Consider the following 19,175-nt stretch of genomic DNA (forward strand, 5'->3'; position numbering starts at 1 on the left):
AATAATGTATTCTATCCGACAAAACTCAACTCACCTCTTTTCAGAAGGTCCAAAGGGGGCTTTAAAATAATCTCCATAAAGCTCAAAACTTTTCTTGAGTTCTAACGCTGTAAAATAACGTAGACTATTGATGATGGGTGCTGGTACTAGACCCCTGAAATTGGAAAAAAGATCCACAGAATTCTGTAATGATACCAAGCATATACACACATGTTATACCTAAATAGTGACTCTTACATCACAAGTAAATGCATTTGACAGCAAAATCTATTTGGAATAATGTAATGTTTACACTTACAAACACATCAGAGCTTGTCTTAGATACTGGTATTACATTTTAATTTGTAGATTAAGCAAATTTGTATTTTTCTGAATATTCCTTATCCATTAAGACATTAATATAGGCAGATTATCTTCCTGTTGATTAGTGCATATTCTATTGTAAATCCTCACCTATTTGTTACATGAAGTCCAGCAATATATCAACTGCTATAAGAACTGAAACAGATATTTTTCAGTTTTGTTTGTAATCTAATACTTTGAAATAATATCAGAATAAAATATTTATAAAAATTCTGTTTTACTTTCTACTGAACTCTAGTACAAAATATCCTTTTTTCATCTATACCAGCCTGTTTTCCCAGACAGAGTGACTTGAAAGAATCATTAACTACTTTTAGTAAATAAATCCTGCCGCTATTCACTCTAGAGTTGCTAAACAGAGTTGCTATGTGCAAAGTAGACCGATTGCATATAAAGGCATGCAAATTTCAGAGCACCCTTCTGCCCTTGTATGACCCGTCAGAGGCTCAGATTTAAAATGTCTACAGTGTGCCAGTAGGCATGGCCGCTCAGCTGGTCAGAGGTCGGACAAGCCCCTACTTTAGCTGCTCTGGGGTATACTGCCCATCTCCTGACTACCACCCATAACCCCTCCTCCAGTAGGATTTGTATATTCCATACAGCCTGCCTTTAGAATCAGACTATCCAAAGATAGCTTACCAATATGGAGAAAAGAAATCACACTTTTTTTTTTTTTTTTGCTACATAGAAGACAAAGATAAAACTTAATTTATATTGGGTTAAAGATTTTCAACAGATAGCTTAAAATTACAGACAATAAAAAGAAGTGAAATTGAAAAACATTTTAAAATGGCTTTAGCGTTCTGCTTTCTTGAATCACTGCACTTTAAAAAGCTCTTTAAAACACTATAATTAAGGTCTTGTCAGTGCTCTTAGTAACTTTCTGAAAACAGGGGCATCACTTTACTACTCGAACTTTCCAAAAGGTCACACAGAAAAGAGAATTCAGAATACTGAAGCCTATAACTTTCATGAGAAAATAAAACACAAACATTTCATAAACATCCTGGTTATTCATTGTGAGTATCTCTTAAAGTTAAAATGTGCCTCATCACATGTGATAATTAATAGTACAGTAATTATTATAGCCACCAATATCTATGAAGCCTCTACTATGAATCAGGGGCTAAGTGAACCACTGCATATTAAGGATGGAGAATTCATGGATTAATAAAGATACAACAGTCCCCATCCTCATGGAATTTACAGTTTAATGTGGAAAGGAGACATTAAACAAATGATCCCACAAATCATTAACTACTATTGTTTTGAGATTCAGGAAGGACAAGGACAGGATATTCAATAGGATAAAATTAACCTTCCATCATCAAAGCCTTGGTGAAGGCAGATACTCATATTCAAACACGACCAGAAATATCATCCTTTGCAGTCCTCAAAGACTGCAAAAAATCATCTGTTTCTAGCAACAGTGAGTATACTGTGCCTTTAAAAACATGTATAAATGAAAGGGAAATACAACTTCTAGAACTAGGCTTACTACCACCAGGTCCATTTTAGTACAAAGGTCCCTGGCTATGCTGACGATTTAGGATTCACTTGGTATACCTGGATACTAAAAAATCAATCTAAAGATGCCCAACTATAAACACACGTGACAAGTATCTACCTTTGAAACAGGAACGTGTGCTGAGGAGGCGTGTTTCCCATTAGGGTCTGCCGGGCTGTCTCATACTGTCTCGCCAAAGACTCTCTTTCCTAGGCAAGAAATATGATCTATAATTATACTGAATTAAAAATGTCAGATATTAAAATAGCTATAATCATCCTCTTCTTGAGAGAGACTGCCAAATGTGTGGAAAGAAAAAAAAAAGGCCTATAAAACAATATTTGTCCAGTGGAAAGAAAAAAAACTTTATAAAACAAAAATATTTTTATGAAGACTGAAATTTAAATGTGGCAATTTTTATTAACATGTCATATTATTTCCTACATCTAATGAGATTATCTCTTGATGATACAGACTATTACTGTCTTTTTAGTTTTATCATAGTTTTGCACACACAGTAACTGACTGAATATATCTGATGATAAGTATGAATCTGAAATACGACAGACTGTGAGGTTTTCCTCCAGTATTTCACCAACACCCCATCACCATCACTAAATACCAAACAGCACAAACATTTCTATTTTGGGGGATGAATGATTTACGATATAGATATCTGACTGAGGAAGTTGTAATTACTTTCCCCAATCCAATAAAAAGTTTCAAATATACATAGGGATTTATGCTGGGAAAGTAAAATGAATTAAAATAGCTTCTCCTAAGGGTTGCAATGAGGGGTACATGAGATAATTTACATGAAAGCCCCTTCCAAATTATAAGTGATGCATAAAGTCTGTTTTCAATCCTAAAGGAAATGACCCCTGAATATTCATTGGAAGGACTGATACTTTAGCTCCAGTACTTGGGCCAACTGATGCGAAGAGCCAACTGATTGGAAAAGACACTGATGCTGGGAAAGGATGAAGGCAAAAGAAGGGGAGGACACAGGATGAGATGGTTGGATGGCATCGCTGACTCAATGGACATGAGTTTGAGCAAGTTCTGGGAGATGGTGAAGGGCAGGGAAGCCTGGTGTGCTGCAGTCCATGGGGTCGCAAAGAGTCAGACACAACTGAGCTGAGCGACTGAACAACAACAAAGGCTATTTATGATCTCCGCCATAACATCTCATTAAACTTCTGTTGTGATGATCTTAAGAAGGTTGTTGTTCATTTTGCAGCATTGTAACAGCTGTGCAAGAGGTTGATAACCTACGAACTATCCTAAAAGCTGATAAACACTTAAAATTTCAAAATAGCATTGAATTTTCATAATCTTTATAAGAAAATGAGGCACTAAAAATAATCTCAGGCAAATTCACCTCATGTGTATGACAGCAGCAATTTAGCACTACTTCTCTCATTTCTGAGGAGTGAATCTGTTGGTTCCTGGTGGGATTTGATTTGCTTTTCTATGAAATTACTCTGTTAGATTTTATCTCTACCAGGGTTGGCAGGTGAAGTTACCAGAACCTCGGGCTGCAAGAGGCTTGAGCGCTGTTGCCATCATGGATGAGAAACCGCTAACCCTCTAACACAGAACACAGCAGATTTCCACACTAGAAGCCCGGGATTATGGGGGCTGAACAGTTTCTCAAGGAGGTGGCAACAGATAAGGCATGACCCTGGGCATGTCAAAGTTCAGGAGAACTTTTGACAACATGTGGTCTGCTTTACCTGCTCCCCTCCCCCCGCCAACGCGGCCCCTTCTACTCTCATATTGCCTTTTGATCACAGCTTCTACTCTCCAGTTCCTCCATAATGTTCATGAATCTTATGTTGAGATGCTGGAGATGAATTATAGCTGAGAACCCAGCGTGTGTGTATTTCATCTCTGTTTCTCTGCTCTCACTCCTGAGTACCTGAGTGCCCTTGACCAGAGAAAAGCTGCCTTTAATCGGACCTGAGAACTTTCTAGCAGGTAGCATTCAGGTTGGTCATGTGTAAATAAAGCACGATACGCACTAACAGGCAGCGGCTGCGAGGCAGTGATGTGTGTTTCCCATCAGTGTGTATGAGGGTTAGTGGCAGGACAACCTAACTGCGACATGAGCTGGTTCTTGTTGTTAAAACACAGACTTATCATTACAGAGTGGCCAAGGGGCTTCCCTGGTGGTCCTGTGGTTAAGACTCTGGGCTTCCAATGCAGGGGCTGTGGGTTTGATCCCTGGTTTGGGAACTAAGATCCTACATGCTATGGGTAGCACTGCCCCCAAAATGGATAAATACATAAAGGTGGAAATATTTTTTTTAATATATTAGAGGGAAAAAAAGAATAAAGGTGGCCAAGAATGTGTGTTCTGGAGTTCACAGTCTGGATACACCATGCCCTGGGAAGTTAAACAAAGAACTTATATTTGAAAGTCTAAGCTCAAAGGAACATAAAGATGTACCATCCAAGGAGGGTGGGAGAGCAGATACAGAGAGAAAGTGATGGGAAAAAAAAAAGAGCTGGGCTTCCCAGGACTACAAGGAGAGAGGCTGATGGGCCCCTCATGTCGAGGGAGCTCCTAGGGTGTGGTGAGATCTTAGGAGTTGGCACTGGGCGAAGGTACTTGCAGGAGGAGATCTGGAGAATACCAGAACCACTGGCTGGGAATGGAACTCAGGGTTTCAGACAAGGTGCATCGCCATGGTAACCACGATAACCATAGTAACCAGGGGCCCTTCCCTTCCCTAAATTTCCAGGACGATGTAAACCTCAGGATTCTTGAACTTAATCCAAAGACTGGGAGTGATCCCCACTCCTAATGACTGATGTTTGATTTCCCACAGATTCTAGTAGGTGGGAACAATTCTAGATTCAATTTATTTTGCATAAACAAATGGGACATTTCCTGCACTCCAGGATCACTTCTGCAGAAGTGGCAATGATTTAGGTCTCTGTATTCCCAACATTCACAGAAAACCCATCACAAACAGGAAAAGAACACGACCTAATGTGAATGCAGGCCAACTCCTGTCCATCCTGACTTCTCTAAGTTCTCGAAGGGATTAGAGTAAGTTATAGGACAATTCTACGTACTGCAAGCTTATAAAACATGGGCTCTTTGAGTGGACTTGCTTTGAAGGCTCAGCACAAGAATATTCAAAATTGTATCTCAACACAAAGCAAGTTTTACCTTGAAATATACATATTTTACAGTATTAATTCTGTGTAGCGCTTTTCTGTGCCTCTTAACTAGAAGAACTGAGTGTCAGAGTTTTGACTAGGAGCCTGGGGGAAAGCTACTCCCAAAATCTACACTAAATATTCTACTTTTAAAACCCGTGCCTATTCTTAGAGGTGTAGAAAGTGTGTGGGGGGCCAGTGGGGGGGCTTGTCTTCAGCTGACACTGTCAGAGAACAGTCCTGGTGAAACTTAGTGTTAAAATATCCAATGTCCTTTTTGTCTGAATTGCGTAATGTTCAGCTGCGGCTTCCCCCTCCCCTTCTATCCCTTCTTACCACTGGCGTTTTTTTGCCTGAAAGTCTGGCCCATAATTTCACAAAGTAGTTTCTGTCTGCAAAATCCAGGGACTCAAACTCATTTGAAACTCTTAACTTCCTAGAAATCTTTTCAGGTTTCAGCTGAGGTTTCTTAGTATCTCCTAGGGGAAAAAAATAAGGTTTCAAATAAAAGGCATAAAATAGGATACAAGAACTTTCTGAAGTGGGGGAAATGTTTTATACCTGGATTTGCTCAAATACAACAAAGTGTATACTTGAAGTCTGTGCATGTCAACTTGAAAGTAAGATAACTAAAAATATATCTTAAGAGTACAATAATAATTATTATTGTAAATATAAAGGTAGTCCACATCACCTAGTAGAAACATTCTGGGAGTACACTTTGTGTTCAATCAGTAAAGACTTATGAATGCAATTAAAGGCTTCCAGATACTTAACTGAAAAGTCCCCTTAATAATTACTTTCCTTTTGACAAAATTGTCCTAAAAGGCTAAAATAATAATGAACATGCAGTGCTAATAATAATAGTCATAATAAACACACAATGCTAAGAAAAAACTTCTAAAAAGAATGGAATGGATGATGAGGTCACTATTTAGCAGAATTTATACATAAATGTCTAAAGTTTCCTTTAAAACATTAGAATGTCCATAGACCTAGAATATGGAGAGGGCAATGGCACCCCACTCCAGTACTCTTGCCTGGAATATCCCATGGATGGAGGAGCCTGGTAGGCTGCAGTCCATGGGGTCGCTAAGAGTCAGACACGACTGAGCAACTTCACTTTCACTTTTCACTTTCATGCACTAGAGAAGGAAATGGCAACCCACTCCAGTGTTCTCGCCTGGAGAATCCCAGGGACGGGGGAGCCTGATGGGCTGCCGTCTATGGGGTCGCACAGAGTCGGACACGACTGAAGCGACTTAGCAGCAGACCTAGAATATAAAGAATCTAAATTTCTATCACTGCTCATGTATCATGGGGCCAAGTGTGAATACTTTTGGATGTATTAGGAATATCACCATTTTCAGTATTGCTATAAAAATGCCAAAATAAATCATCTCCACAGTACCAATATGGCTGACTGAACAGATGTGGGAAGCGAGCCCCAACTCAAGACAGAATTGAATAGTGGATAATATATAACAGAAGTGTGTTTTTAACACAGAGCAAAACTGAAACCAAGAAAGAAACATTTTCAGGTGCTGAAAGTGAAGATTCTAAGTCAGAGCAGAAGACATTGACACCAAGAGGTCAGAATGTTTTGGGCCTGAGGTTTCTGGACTGAGAGGCAAGGCCAGTCCTCATGTGCTTCATGGACAAGACCTGGGCTCTTTATTAGGCGGGAAGTTGGAAAAGGCGTGTCTGGAAATCTCAGGACTGAGTCTGGCACAGGCTCACCTACACCAATGATGGAAACACCCATGGGAAATCAGACCTTTAATTCTGGGCTGTGTGCTGGTACAGAATCTGAACTCGAACTCCTACCAAATTGCGTAGCGATCCCCACAGCAGCCAACAAAAACAAGCAAGGTAAAAGCTGTTGCAGACAAATGAGTTTTTAACCATGGTAGGGAAGTCTAAAGCGCCACCATTCAGCACCTGTCTTGAAGGGGAGAGACTCAGAAGATGTAACAAACGCATGAATCCACACCCAAGGAATTCCAGGTGACAGAGCACTTGAGACACTGAAGTAATTAAGTTTACAACAATCACAGAGATAATAGGAGACAAATGTTATGTGGAAACATCCTCTATTCAGTCTTCCTGATGGAAAAGCCATCCAACCCATATTGGTTGAGCACCTACTATGTGCCAGGCAGCACACTGACTGTTGGGGGTAGAGCAGTAAATAAAATGTCTTGACCTGTGAGATTTACATTTTCATGTTGGAGACTAGACAGACAAATAACACACCAGATAATGTCAGGTGGTGATAAGGGCAACCAGGAAGGTAGATAAGGAGGCAGAGTGAGGGAGAGCATGATGGTCAAAGAAGTCCTAAGGAGATGACATCTGCACAGTGGTCTAAAGTTATAAAGGAAGGCATTCAAATACCTTGATACCTTTGATATGGGACAAAAGCATATCAGGCAGAGAGAATGGCTTTGTATAAACACCCAGAAGCATGCTCAACACAACTGACTTACAGTAAAGAATTCAGCATGGCTGAGGCAAGGCAAACAAAACAAGAAGAGAGGGAAGGGCTGGCTGAATCTTATTAAAACAAAGAAACAAAACCCAAAACATTTGTTCTCTTGATGAGACTCTTAGAGCATTGTAAAAAAAAAAAAAAAAGAATAGAGCATTGTGAAAAAGATCAGATGAATCTGAAAAAAAAAAAAGATGAAATTTAAAGAAACAGAAGCTATAATTTCCATAGAAATGATCCTCTCTATATAAAAGCTTATTTAATGTATAGTATTTGTGTCAGGGTCCCTTATTCTAGCTTTCTCACCCATAAGTCAATTGTACCATAATGTAAACAAACCAAGTTCTATCCAGTGATACAATGGACCTATAATTCAACAGATGAATGTCTTAATGGTTTCTCAGCAACAAAACATTTTGGGTAAAAATAATGCGTTTAGACTACATTAGACTACATTGAAATGCCATTACTTTCGAGACTTGGACTCTTATAGTAAAGAGTTTCATACAGTTCTTAATATAGTTTCAAATGTCTTGATACATTAATGAACAAGAGATATTACTTTTCAGTTATTGAAAAATCATAATTACTGGTTATAATATCCTGCAACAAAGTTTCTTAAAGTGATGTTATTCAAAGTATCTAAATTAAAGTCAAACTTGAGGCAACATTAAATTATATATGTCATTGTATAGTCCACAAAAATTACCAAGTTCTTCAGTATATAAGCTAGTTACATTTACTTAAACACCTACAATGAAGCATAAATGAATTTACTGATGCATAACAGATTGTCAAGTTATTTTATGGATTGGTATCATTACCAAATACAGGAAAATATCAATGAAATATCTGGAACAACCAGAACTATATCTCAAATGAATTCAAAGTAACTTAGACTTTATTTAGAATTATACCCTTTTGCAGTGAATTAAAATAATATTTATATAAGATGTTTAAAAAATGAGCACAGAATCCAACCAAATAACAAATGCAGTAGAAACCATATACCTAAGATAAAACATCTGTGTGTATTTCATAACACATTATTACACAAATGAAATAAGACCTTGTACTGCAAAAAAAGGAGGAAAGAAAAAATGTTGATGATCTGATATCATAGGCACATAGTCATCTTAATAACTAGTAATAAAATTAGAATTTGGGAGTCAAATGGTAAATATTTTTAAAAATAAAAATCCCTATTTCGATGGCTAATTTTTCTATAGCTGTTAAGATTACTTGTTTAGCAAAGCAACTAAGTCGCTCTATTGTCTAAAGACATGAGGCTGAATGCTTTTTTTTTTCTCTTTATTTGTGCTGGGTCTTCACTGCTGCACGGGTTTTTCTCTGGTTGTGGAGAGCAGGGCTAAGCTCAAGCTGTGGGGCATCTCACTGCGGTGGCTTTCCTTGTTGCAGAGCATGGCTCTAAGACACAAGGGCTTCGGTAGTGTGGCACGTGGGCTCAGCAGTTGAGGCTCCTGGGCTCCAAGGCACAAGCTTAGCTGCTCAGCAGGATGTGGGATCTTCCCAGATCAGGGACTGAACTCATGTCTCCTGCATTGGCAGGCGGATTCTTTACCACTGAGCCAGCAGGGAAGCTCCTGAACACTTTTAAGTATACATTTTTTTTTAAAACAGTTAAATAAAACTTTGCAACAACAAAATAAATGAATCAGCACTAGACTAGGTTTGTCTCTCTTTGAAAACACATGGAAACGTATGACTTGGAAGTAGGCTTTAATTTTCACACAAAAGTTCTCAGATAGCCAGAATCATTCCTTTCTTTCCCCACTCAAATGGGGCTTAAAATACATGCTTATTTTGGTAGCAGTGAGGTGTTTTGTTTTTTTTTTTTTTTAGTTAGCAAGAGTAATATATGCCTACCATGATTAAATACATATACATATACAAAATGCAAATAACTATAAAAATCTCTGTGAAAGTTTCAATGCTGAAATATGTAACCATAAAAAGGACCAGAAACAAATTAAAGTGCAATAATCTGATACACAATTTTAAATATTTATTTATTTTTAATAGGCTAGTTATACAATTTGTAGTGGAAAATTGCTCAGTGCATTACAAAGTATTAACACAAAACCAATGGGGCCGAAAGAAACCATTTTTCCCAGGACAGATTTAAATCTTAAACGTCTTGTCTGTTCTTCTGAGAAAGGAATAATTGCAACTAGAAAAACAATCATTTCACATAATATCTATAATAATTTTCCATAACAAAATAAGCTTTTGTAGTAGAAAGCTATCATATGAGTCTAAAAATATAGTAATAATGTTCATGTTATACAGGATAAATGAATACTGTACTAAACTATTCTAACAGCAAAGTGCTATATTCTTTAGTGTCCAGTCAAAGGAATAACCAGTTATTTAAACAGAGAACAGATTCTACAAAGGAAAGCATGTGAATGTATTTTCTAAGACAGAAATTATGAGGCACAAAAAGAATGCTTCTATCCATTGAACTCCATGCTTTGAAATGTCTTCAGCAGAGGCGAACTAATGGGTTCAGTATTTGGACACTGTATCCAGAATGTCCTAAATAAAACAGATAATAACATTACCCTGAATTTCAGGGTTTTATAAAATAGATGAGTTTATCAGGAAGTAGTTAATTGACACTTTGAAGGAGATAAAATGTAGGGCAGATAAGTTCAAGAGTGGAAACGATGAATAAAATCTGGATGTGTATAGTATTTGGGGAAAGGAGAGGATAAGGAAAGAGTGGCTATGGCTGGCAGGAAATAGGATAAAAATCTTCAGGAAGCTTGAACACAGATTAAAGGTTTCCTCTTCTTGGAGCAAAATGTTTTAGAACTAAATTTCTGATGTGATTTCTGCCCAATCCTACATCTCACCTTGGCTAAATGTGGTCTCTGCTTGCAAGGGCTCATCCCTTAAGAACAACATTTTCAAAGATGCTGTTTCACTGGTCACTTCTCAAGCAAATACATCTTTCTTTTATTTCTTACCTATGCTATCTTTGTCCCTGTAAACTAAGGGACTTTAGATCTGGTAGTTTATAGAAGCCAGTCTTTGCTTCAATTTACCACAAAGAGAAACCAAAATGCCCACTATCTGGTAGTTTCTTCCTCAATCATATACCTTGATGGCATTTACGATGTAACCAACCTGAAAGGTGGAACATAAATGCCTTTGATATTATCAATGACATAATAATGGTAAAAAAAAAAAAGATAACATTTACTGAGCACACTATGTTTCAGGTGCTATTACAAATCTGTTCTGTGTGTGCATACATGCTAAGTCACTTAGCTGTGTCCGACTCTTTGCGACCCTATGGACTGTAGCCCACCAGGCTCCTCTGTCAATGGGATTCTCCAGGCAACACTGAAGTAGGTTGCTGTATCTCCTCCAGAGGATCTTCCCCACCCAGAGACTGAACCCGAGTCCCCCGAGTCTCTTTCATTGGCAGGAAGATTCTTTACCACTGAGCTACCTGGAAAGCCCTATGAGAAAACCACATCAGTTGCCAAATATTTCCACCTAGTTTGAACAATGTTGTGCTTTCCAATTAAGGATAAGATGATATTAGAAAAAATTTTTTTGCTGCTTACATGTTAATGTACAAATACACATATAAGTACTTACTATGTGCCAGACATTGTTCTGGGTATTTTTCAATATATTAGCTCATTTAATCCTCACAATAATCTTGTGAACAGGTACTACTAGTATCTCCATTTTATACATGAGAGCTTTGTAATTTGCCTAAGGTCGCACAACTAGATTACACTGGAACTGGAATTTCCAATGATAATTTTGACTCAATGTTTTCTGAAATCATGAATTTCTAAGGTTACAAACTTAAAAAAAAAAAAAAAAGATCTCCAGCTTTTGCTAATCAGGACTGGTTTCTCATAATCACCTTTGAGATGAAAGATTTTAGTCTAACATTATTTATCATCAACACAAAGAAACAGTCTCTTTTTATTCTCTTTTCTGAATGCCTGGTCAATAAAGAAATAAGATTTCTAGAATGATTATCTTTAAGCTGAACCAAGCAATTAAGTTTTGACATAAGTTTTTGTCCATTTTTATTTCCTCTTTTATAAATTACCAAATTATCCTTTGCCCAATTATCTTTTGAGATTTGGAAATAACTGATTAAAGTATTTGAAGAAGGTTCTTGGCACACAGTGGAACTATTACCTCTGTTGATTTGAATACCAGGTACCAGACTTCTTCTAAAAAGCTGAGGATTGTATTAGGTTAAGAGAGAGACCAAAGTCCACAGAGTTGTTTTTTTTCCCCCATAAAAATCACTTTGCTAAGGCACAAAACAAATGAAAGTGATATGAACTTTGTTTGTAAATGTAGATGGAAAATGACAATTTTTAAATATTTATATTCTATGATTAAAAAGCAGAAGTGTCCCTGATGCCAAGAAAATCAATAACAGCTGTTAAAAATCTCGTACCGAGAGAGAAGATGGCAATCTTTTCTACCTATTTCCTTGAATCACAGACAAAATATCCAGCTGCATTGACTCAGAGACATTTATACGACCAAAACACAAACCGGACACCATCATGGACCCCAGGGAAGGATGCTAGAGCTTCTTCCGATTCAGAAGATGGGAAGTTTGGCATCTTATTTTGTATTAGAGCCCTAATGAAGATGCAGTCCCGAATTCCTTAATGAGCCTCCAAAACAGCTGCTCAAGGAGGAAATCAAATCAATTTCTAAAGCTTTTCACCTAAGTGAGGTATTTGTGCCTCTAAAATGCCCCACACGCAGGTCAGAAAAAAATGGGTGCTTATCCTGATTTTCCTCCTCTCTTTCAGTCTGCACTCCCCCTCATCCAGTCCAAATGTCTCGAATCTGCCCATTCCTGCAACAACGTGCCTTGTTTCAGCCCCTTAGCATTGCGTCAGGATTAACGCAACAGCTTTCCAGCCACCGTTCCAGCTATCTGTATTGCCCTCCTTAAAGCGATCCTCTATACTGACTAGACAACAGATGCCCCCTAAGATAAAACATTTAACCATTCAATGGCTCCCCACTATTTTCTAACAGATCAAGTTTCCAGGCTCACTAGCATAATACAAAGTGCCCTTTGGATCTACAAATACCTACATATACCTACAGCTCTCCTGACATTTGGGTCCTTAGAAGATGCCATGCCTGCTCTTACCTCCCTGCTCAGGCATATGCTGTTCCCTTCTGAAAGAACTTCCCTCCTCTCCTGTCAGCCTGCTGACTACTCTGCAAACTTGAGGACTTAGCTGAAGGGTAGCTTCCTCTTGGAAGTGTTTTCTCATCCAGTTCTCACATCCCAGGCTGAATCAGTGTCCTTCCTTAGTATTCTTCTTGTGACATTCTGGAAAAGTTAATAAATGAGTTTTCTTCTCTATTTGGTGCTAAACCTTCCCTCGCATGCTGCGGGGCCTCCAGCTGCCCCAATCACATGGTGTTGTAATGAACCCTCTTATCTGTCTTCCTTGATAAGAGACAGAGCTCCTTGAAGTGTCCTCATCATCCCACTCTACGTAGAAGCTATCAAAGTGTCTGGCATATATGAAGTACTCAATCCATGCTTGTCAGAGGACTTGAACTAACTTCATAAAAATAAGTTATGATATGTTAAAAACATTCACTGTATTAATTTCATCTTGGACAAACCAGATAAATCAGAGGGTAATTATTAGTATATCACAGGCTCTTCATCATACAAGAGGAGTCCTGCACCGTGGATTGTAAAAAATATCAATTTCCTCTATGGCACTTGAAATAACACTTGACCTACATACAATTTTGGGGGATATGTGTTAAGGTAAGACATACCTTTTGTGTAAGATAAAGACATATTTATACAGGCTACAGGTAATGTAGTCATCAATGACATTTTTAAAACACAGGACACCAAACACAGTTTAGTATGATACTGAACACACAGTAAGAGTGCTCAACGACTGTCTTGTAAATTCTTCGGAGTCAAATCTTAGACTGGCTGCTTTCTTTAGTTATTCTCTTTCATGTGAATGATAGGACTCACAGAATGGAACTTATGGAGTATATCTAAATGCGCCCCTGTCCCCAGCCAGAGTAGACTGGCTGAAGAGTGAGCATCTGACTCACACTGGGCCACTCAGAGAACATCCCTGAAAAAAAAGAAAAAATATATATGTATATTTTAATCTTTGGACCAAGGGGCACCTGAGTTAATCCCTCTCTGACAGTGGGAGCTGCCAGATATAAAACCAAATGTAAACTTTAGGAGTGACTGATGGTCATATTCCCTGCCAAGTGCAGAATCTGATTTAGAGTCATTTATGTCATAGAGAACGAAGCCAGCATGGAGGCAAAAACAGAGATGAGAAATGGTAAGAGTCCTGGAGATGACAGAAGTCTAGGAGATGACAAGAATCCAGTAGATGATGAAAATCCTGGAGATGACGAGTTATGGATGTGTTGAAATGGTCCCCGGTCTCTCTGAGGTTCTTCTGCCGCTCTGCTCGCCCCAGTTTGGCTTTGTGAGATATTCCCCTCCCTTCTGATAGATTTGTGTAAGCTGGCTCAAGTTGGATTCCTGACACTTGCCAGCAAAAGAATCCTGATGGTATGAACAGATAAACAAAAAACCGATTTGCCTCAATTTTCTCCTTCCTAATTCTTTTAGCCAGCTGGTTAGGCATAATGAAGGCATGGGCTAATTTACATGGGGTTCTGGTTCAGAGAAAGAAGGTGTTCATTTCAAACAAAGTCAGTTTCAGGCCGTACATGCCAATACAAATCTGAAGCACTCGATCACTTGTCATGGATGTAAAAAACCTGTCCTCTTCACACAAATTAACTGTGGGATTGGAATGTTTGTGGGAGAGACCAAGTAACTACAAAGGATTCATTTCTCAGAGTTCTTTTTGCTTTTGAACCCCTTGATAATGCAAGAAGCATAAGAGAATCTGCTAATGTAGAAATGACTTTTCCTAATAAAGAAGTCTGAGCATTGAAGAATTGATGCTTTCAAATTGTGGTGCTGGAGAAGACTCTTGAGAGTCACTTGGACTGCAAGGAGATCAAACCAGTCAATGCTAAAGGAAATCAAGCCTGAATATTCATTGGAAGGACTTAGGCTGAAGCTCCAATACTTTGGCCATCTGATGCAAAGAGCCAATTCATTCGAAAAGATTGAGGGAAGGAGGAGAAGGGAGTGACAGAGGATAAGATGGTTGGATGGCATCACCGACTCAATGCACATGATATCTGAGCAAACTCTGGGAGATGGTGAAGGACAGGGGAGCCTGGCATGCTACGGTCCATGGGGTCGCAAAGAGTTGGATACGACTGTGACTGAAGAACAACAAAAGAAAACTTAGTGGCTATAAAGCATTGCTTCAGACAGAGCCTACAATCATGATGGAATTCATGTAAGTCTGGACACAAAGCATTTTTGCTGATACCAACCTTTCAGACCTGCTCTCTCTGCTGCAGCAGGGGAACCACTTGCTGGCATACCCCACCACCACAGAGCTGCTCTTCCACCCTGACCGTAGCTTTTCCCGCCTTTAGGGGCACGTATGTCAATGACCTGGTGGCCCCGGGATGACTCACATTTTGGTGCTCTGACTCCCCCGAGCTCGAAGCCTCCCCTTCTGGTTGCCCTGCTCCCCAGCAGATGCCTGACTCTGGGGTGCAGCCGGGCTGGTGCTCCCCGGGGCTCCCCTGCGTTTCCAGGTGCCTCTCTCTTTGGCGTGCTGCCTGGAAGCATGGTCCCTCTGGACAGAGCTCAGCCCAGTCTGGCTGGCTCCCTGCTCGGCTTGTGTGTTTTTGACAGGCTGCTGGACAGGGGACGTGCCGTCCTGCTCTGGGGGATCCGAAGAAGTCTCTCCCATCTGAGACCTACCCCTTCTGTGATCCTCTTTTTTTCTCCTCGTTTGCTCACGGGCAGCAGAGCCCTCTGATGCTGACTCTACAGAGACCTCCTCACTCTGGGGGGGTCTCCCGTGAAGGGGTTGACCTTCTGGAGTTGCTTGATCACTGCTGAGGGTAGTTGCATGTTCTTGAGATAATCCTCCAGAATCCTCTCTTTTCAAAGCCGGTCCTTTCTTCGACCTGGCTCCCTTCTGAACCAAGTCATCTGCAGGGAGGTTGGCTTGGACCTTTTTCCTGAAACGATGTACGTTTCCCCTTTTCTCTTCCTGGACCTGGGCATCTTTAGGCACTGGTTCAGTGTCGGGTGGTTCAGGAATGTCTGATGTCTGGACTTTTCCTCTCCGATTCCCTTGAGGGCTCCGGGGAGGGCTGGGGCTGGGGTGGCTGGGGGCCTTGAAGGGGGTTGGCTTCCTCTGGGATTCTGGCTGCAATGCTGCATGGTGGCCTCCAGGTGGCGCCCTCTTCAGGTATGCGGGCCCTTTAGCTGTCTCTCTGTGGCCAGGAAGTTTTTTTTTCCTAGCTCCTGTGGGCTGTCCTGGCTCGTGGTTTTGGGGTGAGGCATGCATATCTGGAATCTTCTTGCTGGAGGAGTGGCCTGCCTTGGGAGTCTGCCTTTCCTTGGCAGACCTCGAATCAGAAGGAGCCATATTCTGAGGCAGCTGCTCCGAGAAAGGAGTGGAAATTTGGGGGAGCTTGATTAAGTGGGTCTCCCCTTCCTGGGGTGGGTGGGGTGCAGCTGATGGCTCTTGCACCGGAGGACTGATAAGAGGGAGTTTCACCTCCTGGACTCTCTCTTGCTGGACTTGCTGGGGGCCGGGGCCCTGATGGGGGCTTGGGTTGGGTGGCTGTTTGGAATGGGGGGAGCTGATAAGAGGAAGTTTACTAGGGTCTTCATCCTGAGCTACCTGGGGCCTGGGAGAGGGAGTCACGGTTTGATCTGAGGCTGTTCCGAGGGCCTCCTCCCTGCTGGGTGACAGGAGTTTGGGCGTAGGCCTCCGACTCTGGAATGGAGCAAGGACCCGGGGCTGGGGCAGCCTGGTGGGAGCCAGCCGGCTTCTGGGAGGCAGAGTCACAGGTTCCCCCCTATCCTGCGTCTGCTGGGTATCTGTTGAGTCCTGGGGATGTGGCATTTCTGGGTAAGGTGTGTCGACCCGGGCAACTTCCGCTTTGGGGACGCCCTCCTCGGGAGGTTGTTGAGAGCCTCCCGGAGGTGGTCCAGGCCTCACCTCGTCAGGGCCGGAGAGATCTCTGGGAGGATCATGGTGGGAGCTGCTGGCCTGCAGGCTGGCCGACCTGGTTTCCCCCTCCTGGATTCCCTGGGGGCTTAAGGATGCTGGGTCAGATTCCTGTGGAAGTTCAGAGCAGGGAGGGCTGCTGGGGGTTACTCTGGCCTCCCCTGATTCTTCATCCTGATCCAGCTGAGGGCTCTGGGATGGCGGTGGGTCAGGATGCTGAAGAGGCCCTTGGGAAGGAGTGGTGGCAGGCTGCCCCTCTTCACCTGCTTTCACCTCGGATGTCTGGGCCTCATTCTCAGGTGGATTTGTGGTTGCTGTTTTTGAAGAAAGAGCTGATTGTTGGGCATCGCCTTCCTTCCGGTCTGGGGATAAGTCTTGGGCCTTTTGGAGACCAGGCGCTGATGGGCTGGGCTCTGCAGGAGGCTGAGCGCTGACCTGGCTCTCGGGAGAAAGCCCCTTTTGAGGGGCTGCTCCCTCCTGAATCAGCTCCTGGTTCTGGGAGGGAGCGAGGCTCTGATTTTCAGGGACCTTTGTGGGGATCTGCATTGCAGAGAGATGCTCTGTTACCTGGCCATCCGCTTGCAGTTTCGCCAAGCGCCTTGGGGATGGAACCAGGTGTGCTGGCACCCCAGAGGCAGTCTTCTTGCTAGAGGGAGCGCCTGCTTTAACATAAAAAGAAGTTAGCTAAAAAACATCTTAACAAAGGCAACAATGTAACTTTAGAAATTAATAACCAAAACTATCTTTCCTTTTTTTGTTGATGCACATAGGACCTTGAAAAGAATAAAATTACACATATAGAAGAATTTAACGATCCTTTCTCCTTGGTATACTAAGTGCGTAGAATTCTCTTATTTAATGGAATCAGAGCAATTTGGGGGCTTCTCATGTGGTGCTAGTGGTAAAGAACCTGCCTGCTAATGCAGGAGACATAAGAGACGCGAGTTCGATTCATGGGTTGGGAAGATCCCCTGGAGGAGGAAATGGCAACTCACTCCAGTATTCTTGCCCGGAGAATCCCATGGACAGAGCAGCCTGGCGAGTGACAGTCCATGGAGTCGCAAAGAGTCGGACACGACTGAAACGACTGAGCACGCAGAGTAATTTTTAGTCAAATGAAAGCATAAACTTTTACGAATAAACATGAAGAGGCTTCTTCACAGAACTGACATTTATATTCAGGTCTGAGAATGGGCCAGAATATTTTCTAAATGAATGACATTTTCATTTCACCAGCTTAGAGGTCAATGCTGCTTTTCACAGTAGAAACTAGAGGATGGACAGCTAGGCTACCAAGTCTGATTGGTTTCCTTGTTCAGTGGCCTGTTTCCTTGTCCCATAAAGAAACTGTGAGCTCTGTAAGGAGTACCTAGCAAGGTGCAGAAGCTCAGCAGGCACTCAGTAAGTGAGTGATGAATGGAAGGAGGAAAGAAAGAAGAGATCCAGTGGGATCTCACAAGACGCCATGGCTCAGGGACATTGCACCTGAGGCTCCACCGTCCAAGCTGCTACCCATCCCCACTCCACCCCTCCACCCCCCCAGGGCAACCTCTTCCCTCCAGATCCACCCTGGCTTCAAAAGTGACTCTCAGAGGCCAACATCCATGCCGATGTTGCAGAGGGGGGATGCCTTCTTCAGTCACCTGCATGAGAGCACATGTGAGTCTGGTCTCCTGGACACAATCACCTCAGCAGGCTCTTGTTCAGGATAGAACCCCTGGTGTATCCTGGTGGCCCGTGGATCACTGTAACCCAGTCCTTAGGACACGGCTCTGAAAGGTTAGTGGTCAGAGGCGGCACACCAGTCTGGAACAGCCTTCAAGAAACCAGCCTCAGCTGACCCTGGGGGAGACTGGTTACTCAGAGGCCAAACCCAATCAGACCTCTGAGGGGAGCCCAGAGCAGTCCATCTCCAGGAGCCAGCTGGGCTCCTGGCCACCAGTCCCTCTCCTCCCACAACACAGGAGGCTTTCAGACCACTCCGGGTTCTCTCTGAACCTCCTGGTCTGGGTGTGCACCCCGAGTGTCCAGACAAGTGAGAGGTAACCGGGGAGGAAGAAGAGGGGGAACAAGGAAAATTTTGCCATGTGGTGGGTTTTCTGAGGGGCTGCCCTGTTCATCATTCTTAACATCCTAGTTTATAACAGTTATAAATTAAAATACGAACTTAGTCAAGAAACAAGGCTAAAATAAAAGAACAGTAAAAAAAAATATCTAGAATAGGCAGGTTCATAGAGACACCCAGTAGATTAGAGGTTACCAGGGCCTAGGGGTTGGGGTGTTGGTTATTGTTGAACGGGTATAGAGTTTCTATTTAGGATGACGAAAAATACTTAAAATAGGTAGTAGCTATGGTTTGCAACATTGTGAATATAAATAATACCTTTAAGGCGTACACTTAAAATGGTTAAAATGGCAAATTTCATGTTGTTTTTTTAAACCACAATAAAAAGCATTAAAAAAAAAAACAGAAAATTCTAAGAATGGTGAA

At 41.6% G+C, this 19,175-nt stretch overlaps 1 protein-coding gene across 4 annotated transcripts in view; it reads right to left on the reverse strand.

Annotated features, from left to right (window-relative positions):
* Positions 1–19,175, reverse strand: part of LRGUK (leucine rich repeats and guanylate kinase domain containing) — a 101,866-nt gene that overhangs the window by 14,207 nt on the left and 68,484 nt on the right. For 2 of the 4 annotated variants that reach the window (XM_086395575.1, XM_086395576.1), the window contains exons 16-18: positions 5,378–5,520; positions 1,991–2,079; positions 35–154 (exon numbers count right to left, since the gene is read on the reverse strand). In XM_086395575.1, the coding sequence (XP_086251701.1) occupies positions 35–154; positions 1,991–2,079; positions 5,378–5,520 (352 nt within the window). Of the gene's footprint in view, positions 1–34; positions 184–1,990; positions 2,080–5,377; positions 5,521–11,501; positions 17,347–19,175 lie in introns of those variants that run through there. The other 2 variants (XR_015162066.1, XM_086395577.1) reach the window with 2 other exon arrangements.

The sequence above is a fragment of the Bos grunniens genome, chromosome 4 (genome assembly GCF_055505025.1).
Source record: "Bos grunniens cultivar Pamir isolate PY7600 chromosome 4, Bosgru_T2T1.0, whole genome shotgun sequence".
Taxonomy (NCBI): Eukaryota; Metazoa; Chordata; class Mammalia; order Artiodactyla; family Bovidae; genus Bos; species Bos grunniens.